The sequence below is a fragment of the Cervus canadensis genome, chromosome 32 (assembly GCF_019320065.1).
Source record: "Cervus canadensis isolate Bull #8, Minnesota chromosome 32, ASM1932006v1, whole genome shotgun sequence".
NCBI classification, from domain to species: Eukaryota; Metazoa; Chordata; class Mammalia; order Artiodactyla; family Cervidae; genus Cervus; species Cervus canadensis.
This window is the reverse complement of record NC_057417.1, coordinates 13,074,652-13,087,748: the sequence shown is the minus strand read 5'-3', so window position 1 is coordinate 13,087,748 and position 13,097 is coordinate 13,074,652. Positions and strand designations below refer to the sequence as shown.

General features: G+C 42.3%; 1 protein-coding gene and 1 non-coding gene across 3 annotated transcripts in view; both read right to left on the bottom strand.

Annotated features, from left to right (window-relative positions):
• The window catches only part of VPS35L (VPS35 endosomal protein sorting factor like), a 141,305-nt gene that overhangs the window by 70,377 nt on the left and 57,831 nt on the right, over window positions 1-13,097 (bottom strand). For both annotated transcript variants that reach the window (XM_043455866.1, XM_043455865.1), the window contains 3 exons: window positions 12,950-13,072; window positions 1,003-1,049; window positions 76-187 (listed from right to left, as the gene is read on the bottom strand). In XM_043455866.1, the coding sequence (XP_043311801.1) occupies window positions 76-187; window positions 1,003-1,049; window positions 12,950-13,072 (282 nt within the window). The remainder of the gene's footprint in view (window positions 1-75; window positions 188-1,002; window positions 1,050-12,949; window positions 13,073-13,097) is intronic.
• LOC122433698 lies at window positions 3,576-3,681 on the bottom strand. Its single transcript, XR_006267180.1, has one exon. It is a non-coding gene; the product is annotated as a U6 spliceosomal RNA (small nuclear RNA).

Here is a 13,097-nt window from a genome sequence, read left to right as displayed (position 1 = left end):
ACTCCCTCTCCCTGGAGAGCTGTCAGGCAAACACTGCCTATCTGCTCTCCACCAAGCATGAAGTCAAGAGCCTACCTTGGGGAAACCGGACTCATCGCACTCCTTAATCATGCCAATGAAATCCATGGACCTTGTAGCAATGAACTCGGCCCGGAAAGCCGACATCACAGAGTTCAACAGTAAGGCACTGCAAGACACATATGCCCCACGTCAGCAGAGCTTCCCTTTAAGAAAATCGCTTTCATTTTAGGATGTATGCTGTTAGAAAAGATGACTGACAGCCCTTTAATGGTAGCGTTGGAGGAAAAAAAAAAAACATTGCAGTAAAAAGGCAACCTCAAGAGACTAACACAGTGTTTTGTGCATATTCAGAGCTTGATAAATATTCAATTGGCTGGAAGAATGGAAGATGGGTGGATGGATGAGTGAATGGGTACACAGATCAATGGATGGATAGTAAATAAGAAAGTAATCAAACCCATTTAAACAGAAGAAACGGAGGGGGCCTTCAGTGCACTAGTAAAATTAAACATTAAGTAACAATACTGATCCAGGCTGCAAATACATATCCACGTCTCTTATGAAAAGCACTGTTCTAGGACCTAGGGACATAGTGGTGAACAAACCCCACTCCAGGCTCCTCACCTACCACTGAAAGGAGAGTGGAGGAGAAACCTCTTATGCCCAGAAGACAAGAATTCCAGTTTATCCTGACTTTATCACTTATCACAGCCCCACAGGGAAAGCACTGCTATTATACCCATTTTACAGATGAAGAGATGGGAGACACAGAAAGGTCAAAGCAAGTGACCCCAGGTCATACAGCTAAGAAAGAGTGGAGCCAATATCAGAAGCCAGGCAACTGGACTGCAGCATTCGTGAGGTCAGGTGCTACCCTGCCGCTCTGTAGGCCTCTTGCCCATGCAAGCATGCCAAGCTCAAAAAAAAAAAGCAACTGACTCTATTTTCAAACACAGGCTTTATGAATTTCAAAATACTTACTTGTTTCCTAGCTTCTTACATCTCTCCATCATCTCTGTTAGCAGAGCCTAAGTAAAAAAAAATAATAAAAACCATCAAGTTGGGGGACCTAAAGTAACACTTCTCATGAGCAGATTTGCAAAGTAATACTTTAAAATAAATGTGGTCATTTACATACCCTTTTCTATAATTCTCAGTGCTTGGTAGGATGGGGAGGATGGAGGAGAAAACAAGTTCATTCTTGTGGCATTTAGTATAACGGGTAAGAGCTAGGGCCCTGGTCTCACACACCGCTGGGTTCAAACCCAGTCTCACCAACTACTTTTCTTCATCTGTAGGCAGACGACACAGCTGGTACCATGCCACCTGCAGATTCCCACAGGACAATGACAGTGGTGCCACCCATGCTCTAGGGTACCAGTGAGAATGAAATCTGCTTTGCTCCCTACCTCTCCTAAGACCCTCTGGAGAAGGGAACAGCTTATCCACTCCAATATTCTGGCCTGGAGAATTCCATGGACTGTATAGTCCGTGGGGTTGCACAGAGTCGGACACAACTGAGCGATTTTCACTTTCACTTTCCACCTCTTCTAGACCCCCAGTGTTCCTCCCCTTTCATGAGGTGTCTGTAGAATTCTAAGTGAAATGAGTAACAAACATTGGGCCAGTACTTGGTGCTGGCCAGTCACAGGGAGAAGCAGTTGACAGTCATGCTCCCACTTCTCACAACCCATATGGGGCAGGCTCTCAATTCTCCCACTTCACAGATGAGAAACCAAGCTACTGAACAGTGACGTGGCTGGGCCACGATGACATGGCTAGTTATGGTGGGTTGGACGTGACCTGGGAAGTCTGGCATCAAAGGCCATGCTCTTCACTACACTTCCTCTCAAGTGCATTTTGAAGCATTTTTTTTTCCCCAAAAGAAAATAAATGTTTTACTCACTGGAATACTATTAATGGCTTTAGAGCTATCTTAAGACAATTATGCATCTTTAAAAGAGCTCTTGTTGTTAAGAAAATCAATAGAAAAAAGTATCCCATAGCGCAGTGGTTTGGGGAAAGTTTCAAACGGCACAGACAAGGTCAATCCCAAGACAAAAGAGCTGATAACAATAGCCTTGACACTGAGCACTCACCAGGCACCCAGCACGAGGCACTGGGCTTTCCTGGTAGCTCAATGGGTAAAGAATCTGCCTGCAATGCAGGAGACCCCGGTTCAATTCCTGGGTCGGGAAGATCCCCTGGAGAAGGGATAGGCTACCCAATCCAATATTCTGGCCTGGAGAATTCCATGGACTGTATAGGCCAGGGGGTCACAAAGAGTCAGACACAACTGAGCGACTTTCACTTTCACTGGAGTGCTTTTTATGTCTTTTCCCATTCACTCTTCCCAATGGCCTTTGACACCATGTCTGTTATCCCTACTTTACAGATGAGGAAGCCAAAACTCAGCTGGGTTGAGCCACTTCCTACTAAGTGGCAGAAATGAGATTTGTACCCAAGTCTGGCCTGGACATCAAAAAATAAAATGAGTCTTTTTTAGTGCAATTCCACTCTTTTCAGTTGTGTCCTTCCATGTCCTGGTGTCCCTGAATAACTAAAGCGATTGTTGATTGTGGGGATACTATCAACACCCCAGAACCCTTATTTTATTCATATTTCTGTCTTTGTCCAACAAAAATCAGGTTGGGTCCTGTTCTGAAGTAAATTATGTTCCCGCCATTCATATGCTGAAGCCTTAACCTGCAATGTGACTGTGTTCAGAGATAAGGTTTTTAAAGGAGTTAATACCAGGTGAGGTCATAAGGGTGCAGCCCTAATCCAATAGGACTGCTGTCCTTATAAGAAGAGGAAGAGAGGCTAAGGACACACATGCACAGATGAGAAGATCAGGCGAAGACACAGTGAGAAGACGGGTCTGCAAGCCAAGGAGAAAAGTCTTGCCACAAACCAACCCAGCTGGCACCTTGATCTTGGACTTTCCAGCCTCCAAAACTCTGAGAAGATAAATTTTTGTTGTTTAAAGACACTCAGTCTATCATGGAAGCCTGCTGATATCTGAATCCACTAACTCCAAGTTAATGGTGTTAGAAGGTGGAGCCTTTGGAGGTGATTAGGTCTTAAGGGTGGAGCCCTCATAAATGGAATCAGTGCCCTTATAAAAGCAGCCCAAGAAAGCTCTCTTGTCCCTTCTGCCATGTGAGCACACAGCCAGAAGATAAATCTATGAACCAGGAAGTAGGCCCTCACCAGATACTGTATCTGAGAGCATCTTGATCTTGGATTTCGAGCCTCCAGAACCATTAGAAATAAATTTCTGTTATTTATAATCTACCCACTATGTGGTGTTTTGTTACAGCTGCCTGAACTTACTAAGCAAACTAACACAGGCCCAAGTCAATCACGGTGGTCTCATTCCCCTTGCAAGTGGTAGGCTAAGACAGGGCCCATGACCGATTTCCTGCTACTGAGATGGGGGCTTAGAGGAAAGTTTTCTTGTTCTTTTTTTTTTTTTAATTCATAATTAGATATAGGTTATTTTTATAGTTTTATTTTTATGTACAGATTTGCTTAACAATCACTCAATTTCTAAAAGTATGGAACGCTTCACGAATTTGCATATCATCCTGCGCAGGGGCCATGCTAATCTTCTCTGTATCGTTCCAATTTTAGTATATGTGCTGCCGAAGCGAGCACAGTTTTCTTGTTCTTAAATAGGAACTGGAGGAACTGAAGACTCCCCATCTTCCTGCCTCTGGATTCTGCCATGTCTGGGCATGATGCCTGCAATGGCTATAGCCACTTTGCTGCTATCTGGTGACGGCAGAGCAGAGAGAACAGAACTTGCCTGGCCCAGGGCCTTCATTTGTTATTCAAGAGAACATACTGAGTTATCTTTGTAGGGCCAGTTAAGTGTTACTTGCAGCCAAAGCATCCCAACTGATGATAAGATTGACAATGTCACAAAAGGCCTCCCTAACCCATTCACAGGGGATTCAATATTTGAAAAGTCATTCATGAAGAACAGTATCAAAGAGGTTCCTGGGAAGGCTGAAAAAGAGATATTCTTATAACGATCACATTGATACTCTTCAACACACACAAATAACCACTCATTCAACACCTGCCTGTGAAGCAACAGCAATGTTATTGCTACTGTTCAGTCACTAAGTTATGTCCAACTCTTTGCTACCCCGTGGACTGCAGCACACCAGGCTTCCCTGTTATTCATCATCTCCCAGAGTTTGCTCAAATTCATGTTCATCACGTCAGTGATGCCATCCAACCATCTCATCCTCTGTTGTCCCCTTCTCCTCCTGCCCTTAATCTTTTCCAGCATCAGGGTCTCTGACAATAAGCCATTATTCTAGACACTGGGAATAGGGCAGTGAGGAAATCAAGACAGAAATCCATGCCCTTGGGCGGCTTATTATCTCATACACACACGTGTGCACACACGCACACACACACATATACACATACACAAATGAATGAGAAAACCTTGGTCCAGCACTTCTGAAAAGACAAAATAGGACAAATGCTAACATATGGACAAAATGTTCTGGCCATTAAGACAAACGCCTTAAAAGCTCTCTTTTCACAGGAGATGAACACATTAAAAATGCATCCAAGAATATAACTTAAAAAAGGCTGCATTGTCATTACCCTAGTGTCCAAAGAGCCAAATGGTTATAGACCCCAGGAAGATCTATTAGCGGTTATTAATTTTTTTTTCCAGAGAAGTGACAGGATTGACTACTTTTGGCAAGAACAAGAGGAACAACAGTTCAAACCAGTTTGAGATTGAAACAAGCCTCGTGTTGGCTGAGATAAAAACACTGAAAAACTTGCAGCTCAGAATATATATTTACAGACACATCAGAACTTGAACTTTCATTAGGACCCTACACTTATTTAGTTGTATATTTGCTTTTTATAAAAATTATAAAAATAAGAAGTGCCTTTGGACAGAAGTTCAAAATAAGCATGCCCTCACTCCCAATTCCCTCTTGCTAAGGATCATCAGTGTCAACATTTGGTGTCTAATCTTTCAAGGCCTTTGTCTATATTCTATGAATATTTAGCTTTTGTTGTAGAAGACTTCTGTTTTACAAAAATGGATACTCACTATATGGACTATCAATATGGAGAGACAATTTGCCTTTTTTGCTCAAGAATGGCATGGGTCTCCCTCCTCCCATGTTAGTACTCATAATGCCCGAGGAATTCACAACCATGTTTATAACGTTATTTTTCAAACTGCTCCAAATTGATGAAGTTTTTGAAATGCTTTATTTGTAATCAACTATAGACTCATGAGAAACTGCAAGAATAGTACAGGTGCTAGTTACCCATCACTAAGCTTCCCTGATGGTGACATCTTACATAGCTATAGTGTACTGACAAAGTTGAGAAACTGATATTGCTGCTGCTGCTGCTAAGTCGCTTTAGTCGTGTCCGACTCTGTGCGACCCCGTAGATGGCAGCCCACCAGACTCTCCCATCCCTGGGATTCTCCAGGCAAGAACACTGGAGTGGGCTGCCATTTCCTTCTCCAATGCATGAAAGTGAAAAGTGAAAGTGAAGCCGCTCAGTCGTGTCTGACTCTTAGCGACCCCATGGACTGCAGCCTACCAGGCTCCTCCCATTGGATTTTCCAGGCAAGAGTACTGGAGTGGGGTGCCATTGCCTTCTCCAGAGAAACTGATATTGGTATAATATTAATATGATTAACTAGACTGTTTCACCAGATTGTTCATGTACCTTTTTGGGGGGGGGAGCAGAGGATACATCTTTGTGATATTTCATTAACATATTTCGCTTTGCATAGCCACCACATCTAAAGTTGTCTCCAGATTAGGGTTGTTCACCCACTACAGAAGTACAGGAAAAGAAAAAAGTTGGGTCAATAACACATTTCTGTTTTCTAACAGGGGAGGAACTTGTGGTTAGAACTCTGCACTTCAAACTGCAGGGGCTATAAGTTTGATCCCTGATCTGGGAACTAGGATCCCACATGCCACAACTCAGCAAAAAAGAAAATAATAATAAATAATTAAAATAATCTTGAAAAAATAACATATTTCTAAGCTAAGATTCACTCATATGCAGCCCAGACTGCTCTAGAGATGTTTAATTCTACTTTTAATAAGTAAATGTGCTTATAATCAGTCTTTACAATTATTGCTCCATTAAAAAGTAAACTAAATAATACATATATCATATTTTCGTTGTTTTTCTAGATGAAACAAACATGTAAACAGTAGGCAAAATCATAAACTAATCTTAAAAGATAAAACCTCTTTCCTGTAATCCAGAGTTAATGTGGCTTAAGTCTCAAAGGAATAAAATATGTCAATGTGAATAAAAAGAACTTTTATACTGCAGGCATTAAAAGGAGAATTTTTTATACTTTTTCCTATTATTTACCTTTCTCTTGGGTTTCTTCCCTAATTCAAAAGAATGAAAACAACACACATGTATGCTTGAGAGGGATTAATCAATGACCAACACTGGTCTTAGATTTGCATTGCTAGTCAAATTGTATTTTAGAACGTTTAAAGGGCAGTTTACATTAATAGTCAACAAAACAGCCTGAAATGCATTAATTGGGTGCAAACTCAAAAATGACTGAATGATCTCTGTTTCTTTCCAACGCAAACCATTCAATATCACAGTAATCCAAGTCTATGCCCCAACCAATAAAGCTGAAGTTGAACGGTTCTATGAAGACCTACAACACCATCTAGAACTAACAAGCAAAAAAGATGTCCTTTTCAACATAGGGGACTGTAATGCAAAAGTAGGAAGTCAAGAGATACCTAGAGTAACAGGCAAATTTGGCCTTGGAGTACAAAATGAAGCAGGGCAAAGGCTAATAGAGTTTTGCCAAGAGAATGCCCTGGTCATAGCAAACACCCTCTTCCAACAACACAAGAGAAGCCTCTACACGTAGACATCACTAGATGGTCAATACCGAAATCAGGTTGATTATATTCTCTGCAGCCAAAGATGGAGAAGCTCTATATAATCAGCAAAAACAAGACTGGGAGCCGACTGTGTCTCAGATCATGAACTCCTTATTGCAAAATTCAGACTTAAATTGAAGAAAGTAGGGGAAACTACTAGACCATTCAGGTAAGACCTAAATCAAATCTCTTATGATTATACAGTGGAAGTAACAAATAGATTCAAAGGATTAGATCTGATAGACAGAGAGCCTGAAGAACTATGGATGGAGGTTTGTGACACTGTACAGGAGGCAGTGATCAAGACCATCCCCAAGAAAAAGAAATGCAAAAAGGCAAAATGGTTGTCTGAGAAGGCCTTACAAATAGCTAAGAAGAGAAGTGAAAGGCAAAGGAGAAAAGGAAAGATATACCCATTTGAATGCAGAGTTCCAAAGAATAGCAAGGAGAGATAAGAAAGCCTTCCTCAGCGATCAATGCAGAGAAATAGAGGAAAACAATAGAATGGGAAAGACTAGAGATCTCTTCAAGAAAATTAGAGATACCAAGGGAATATTTCATGCAAAGATAAGCACAATAAACGACAGAAATGGTATAGATCTAACAGAAGCAGAAGATATTCAAAAGAGGTGGCAAGAATACACAGAAGAACTATACAAAAAATATCTTGATGACCCAGATAACTATGATAGTGTGATCACTCACTTAGAGCCAGACATCCTGGAGTGCGAAGTCAAGTGGGCCTTAGGAAGCATCACTACGAATAAAGCTAGTGGAAGTGATAGAATTCCAGTTGAGCTATTTCAAATCCTAAAAGATGATGCTGTTAAAGTGCAACACTCAATATGCCAGCAAATGTGGAAAACTCAGCGGTGGCCACAGCACTGGAAAAGGTCAGTTTTTATTTCAAACCAAAAGAAAGGCAATGCCAAAGAATGTTCAAACTACTGCACAGTTGCACTCAAACACACACTAGCAAAGTAATGCTCAAAATTCTGCAAGCCAGGCTTCAACAGTATGTAAACCCTGAACTTCCACATGTTCAAGCTGGATTTGGAAAAAGCAGAGGAACCAGAGTTCAAATTGCCAACATCCGGTGGATCACAGAAAAAGCAAGAGAGTTTCAGAAAAACATCTACTTCTGCTTTACTGACTACACCAAAGCCTTTGACTGTGTAGATCACAACAAACTGTGGAAAATTCTTCAAGAGATGGAAATACCAGACCGACTTACCTGCCTCCTGAGAAATCTGTATGCAGGTCAAGGAGCAACAATCAGAACCAGACAGGCAACAACAGACTGGTTCCAAATCAGGAAAGGAGTACAACAAGGCTGTATATTGTCACCCTGCTTATTTAATTTATATGCAGAGTACATCATGTGAAATGCTGGGCTGGATGAAGCACAAGCTGGAATCAAGATTGCCAAGAGAAATATCAATAACCTCAGATACATAGGTGACACCATCTTTGTGGCAGAAACAGAAGAGGAACTAAAGAGCCTCTTGATGAAAGTGAAATAGAAGAGTCAATAAGTTGGCTTAAAACTCAACATTCAAAAAACTAAGATCCTGGCATCCGGTACCATCACTTCATGGCAAATAGATGGGAAAACAATGCAAACAGTGATAGACTTTATTTTCTTGGGCTCCAAAATCACTGCAGATGGTGACTTCAGCCATGAAATTAAAGACGCTTGCTCCTTGGAAGAAAAGCTACGACAAACCTAGACAGCATATTAAAAAGCAGAGTCATTACTTTGCTGACAAAGGTCCATATAGTCAAGGCTATGGTTTTTCCAGTAGCCACGTATGGATGTGAGAGTTGGACCTTAAAGAAAGCTGAGTGCTGAAGAAGTGATGCTTTTGAACTGTGGTGTTGCTGACGATTCTTGAGAGTCTCTTGGACTGCAAGGAGACCAAACCAGTCAATCCTAAAGGAAATCAGTCTTAAATATTCATTGGAAGGACTGATGCTGACATTGAAACTGCAATACTTTGGCAACCTGATGCGAAGAACCGACTCATTGCAAAAGACCCTGATGCTGGGAAAGATCAAAGGCAGGAGGAGAAGGGGATGACAGAGGATGAGATGGTTGGATGGCATTACTGACTCAACGGACATGAATTTGAGCAAGCTCCGGGAGTTGGTGAAGGACAGGGAAGCCTGGCATGCTGCAGTCCATGGGTTCACAAAGAGTCAGACACGACTGAGTGACTGAACTGAACTTATATTAATAGTCAGACCACTGGAGGAGCAGTCCCATGGGTCAATTTGTTTAAGTCTCACTTTAACAGTATAGCAGTTAACGGGAGAGACCTAGAAACAAAGTCTAAAGCAAAGTAGTCAAGGGAACAAATCTGCTGGTTTCAGTGTCACTCTCAAAACGGCTACACAACTTCTAATTGTGTGACTGTAACAAGTTTCTAAACCTCAGGTGCGTCATCTATAAATGTGGATAACAGCAACACCTAGCTTGGGGAAGCTCTGAGAGTGAATTAACATAGCCCAAGCAAAGTAACCGGGTTTCCCCAATGGCTGAATAGTAAAGAATCCACCTGCACTCCAAGAGATGCAGGAGACTCAGGTTCAATCCCTGGGTCAGGACAATCACCTAGAGTAGGAAATGGCAACCCACCAGCCCAGTATTGTTGCCTGAAAAATCCCATGGACAGAGGAGCTTGGAGGGCTACAGTCCACGGGGTCGCAAAGAGTCAGACACGACTCAACAACCGAGCACGGACACAGGTGAGGTAACTAAGACAGGCAGACACTGGAGATATTGCGGGTTCTGTCCCAGACCGCTGCAATGAAGTAAACATCGCAATAAAGCAAGTCACACAAGCTTTTTGGTTTCTCAGTATATATGAAAATTATGCTTTATACTCTGTACACTATTAAATGTGCAATGGCATTATGTCTAAAAATAAGTGTGTGTGTGTGTATGTATACACACACACACACACGATAATTAAAAAACACTTTATTGCTAAAAAATGATAACCATCATCTGAACCTTCAGTGAGTCGTAAGTAACATCAAAGATCACTGATCATTGATCACTGTAACAAACAAAACGAAAAAGTCTGAAATGTTGAGAATTACCACAATGACACAGAGACACGAAGTGAGCAAACGCTGTTGGAAAAATGACACCAACTGACCTGCTTGACAGGAGCTGGAAAAAATGAACTACCTGCGAAGTGCAGCCCAGCACAGTGCTACAGAACCAGGGCTGCCTGTGGGGCGCAGCGCAGAGGGAGCCTCAGAAAGAGGCCGTTGTGTTAAGGGCTCCAAGCTCAGCAGCATCTCTGACCCAACTCCATGCTCCATTTCTTCACAGCCAACCAACACTGCCTTCTACTCTCTTCCTGAAAGGTCACAAAACTCTCCCAACAACGGGCATTTGGTATAATGTTAAGTGAGGGAAAAGCATTATAAAGGCATATGGGAAATTTTTCTCATGTGCAAAACACAATTGTAATAACAAAGCAAGAGTGAAAGCGGAGAGAGAAGTATTAAAAAGAAAATGCGCCAGAATGTTAACAATGACCAGTTTACTCATGACAGAATTTTAGGTGGCTCTTTTTCTCTCCTTTTAACCTATCTTTTCCAAAGTCTTTCCAATGAATATACACTTATTAAAGAATGTTTTCTGATTATGAAAATCCTCTTCTATCCATTCTGCCTCTTGTTTTTTCCATGGCTGCCAACTGGTACTCTTCTAATCCATCTGGTATGCTTCTGCCAGTTTGATCTTCAAGCACCACTTTTTGCAAATCATCTCCCTGATCAAAAATCTTCAAGAGCTGCCTGGTCTCCATGACACAATGATCAACAACCTCTGCAGCCTGGGCCACTCCCAGGCAGCCTAGTCCCCCACTCTTCTCCAGTAATACTCGTCTCCTTAGTATGCCTCTTACCTGTCTGTGTATACAGGTCCCTTCCCTCACCCCCTCCTTACTGCCCCCTGACTCTTCTCCTGGCCTTCAAATCAGTCCAGGCCCCATTTCCTATGAAGAACAAAGATAACAATGATAACCATCCCCATCTGCCTGGTGCCTTTCACACCAGCTCTTGGTCATGTGCTGACGTGCACTATTACAGTCATCTCAAGAGAGCCCTTTGCGGAAGGTTCCTCTATTAGCCCCATTTTACAGCTGATAAAACTGAGGCACAAAGAGGTCCAGCAGCCCAAGGTAACACAGTCACAATCTGAGCTCAGTGCTACCTCACTACCTGCCCCAGCCTCACCACCTTCCTCTTCTTTCCTTCAACAGTGACAACGTGCATCACACCGCTGAGCACGGCCTTACAGGATCCCACACCAGACCCAGAGAACAAGCTGCTGAAAATGGTACGTTTACCAAGGGATATGTTTTCACTGCCCAAAGCATGTTTTATGGAACAGTTGCTTTTCTCTGCAAAGTGTTCCTAAAATTGGGGGCATAAAGGTTTTTTTGCTTAATCTTAATTGTATAAATGGGGGGGGGGGCGGGGGATCTTACCTTTAAACAACAACAAAAAGCCTTTTTGAATAGGCTTTCCCTGATTTTGGGAGGGAGGGGATTTCAATATGAAATTTCGTATTTGCAGCAGTCAGGTATTTGCAGTACAAGGCATTTCTCCCTTCTCTCATCTAGATGATTTTCCCTTCCCCCTCTCACTTACCTGTCCTGTGTGTTGCTAACTGCTACAGATAAATGCCTACATTCTGGAGGTATGGCCCCTTAAAGACACACACAGCTCCAACTCCCTGGGGGACACATCCCAGCCACTGTCAAAGAGCTTTTTAGGTATCACTTTATCACACACATTTTCAACACCACCCTCCACACTGACATTAATATTTCCACAGTTTGAAAATGATTTTTTTTTTATAAGACACTGCAAGCTCCTTGTTTAAATGCCCCAAGAATCAGAGTTTGTTATTATTCAGGTGACCTAATTTTTTTAATCACTTCTTCTGGTACAATAATGACTTCCTAGAGTTTTACTCCCCAGGAAAGCTCTATTCCCAGCTTCTACCATCCTCTGAGATTACTGCCACTTAAAATAAAATGAAGAACACCTTATGATGTGTACTTTTTGTTTTTAATCTAATTTTGTTGTTCTTTAAGGAGAAAAAGAATAAGTGTTCTTATTTTCAAATGCATCAGTTTTGCTCACAGGTTTCAGTCTTCAGCTGAATCAGTCAACTTCATGGTTCTTCTTCCTGGGAGCCTGGGCCAGCATGTGGTGGCTGAGACTACCCTTACGATCAGAGAGAATGGCCACAAGTTTTCAAAAACTTCTATTAAGCTGATCTGATTTATAAAATCAATTTACTTGATAAAAAATTCACCTATTATTTAGGTGAATACAAGATGTCCCTATTTTTCTCCTCATACTTTAGGATTTGCAAAAATTAAAATATAAGCAAGGCATTATACTTGCCGAAAAGTTAAAAAACAAATTGGGCAAGAAAGATAAGTTAAAACAATCCAAACTCTGCCCTCCAGCGACACTTTGTCTTATCTCTTTCCTGGTTCTCTCATACAGATATAAAAATTATATTTGCAATCCCAATGACACAACAAACATTCAAGTACCATGAGTGGGGCCCTCCTCCACCAGGCACTGTACATGGACCATCTTGTTGGATCCACGCAATAGACTAGAAAAGAGGAATTACTACTGCTCCCATTTCACCGATAAAAAGAGGCTGAGCAGTTAGGGACAAGTGACTTGAGCTCTGCTTTAGTAACAACAGCTGCAAGCAACAGAGCCGAGGTTCAGACGCAGGCACCCTGAGTCCAGGGCTCACGCGTGAACAGCAGGCCAAACCACCACTTAGGATACACACAGTCAGGACAAGGGCTGAGCACAGAACCAGACCCAACAGTGAATCACCGTGAAAGGGCCCTGATGATGACGTTACTGGGCACTCAGGAGTGAGGGTCCTTACGACACAGAAGACAGGAGTGAGCTTCACGTTGAAGCCACCGGGCAGTTACCTCGGGGGCGCGGTAGGAAACACACTGGAAGACCCAGTCCATGGCAGGCGAATACAGGGGGAGGTAGGACGGAAGCTCCACGCCCTGGAGCACCAGCTGGTTCTGGACCGTGTCCCCATGAATCTATAGGAGACCAAACAAACACTCA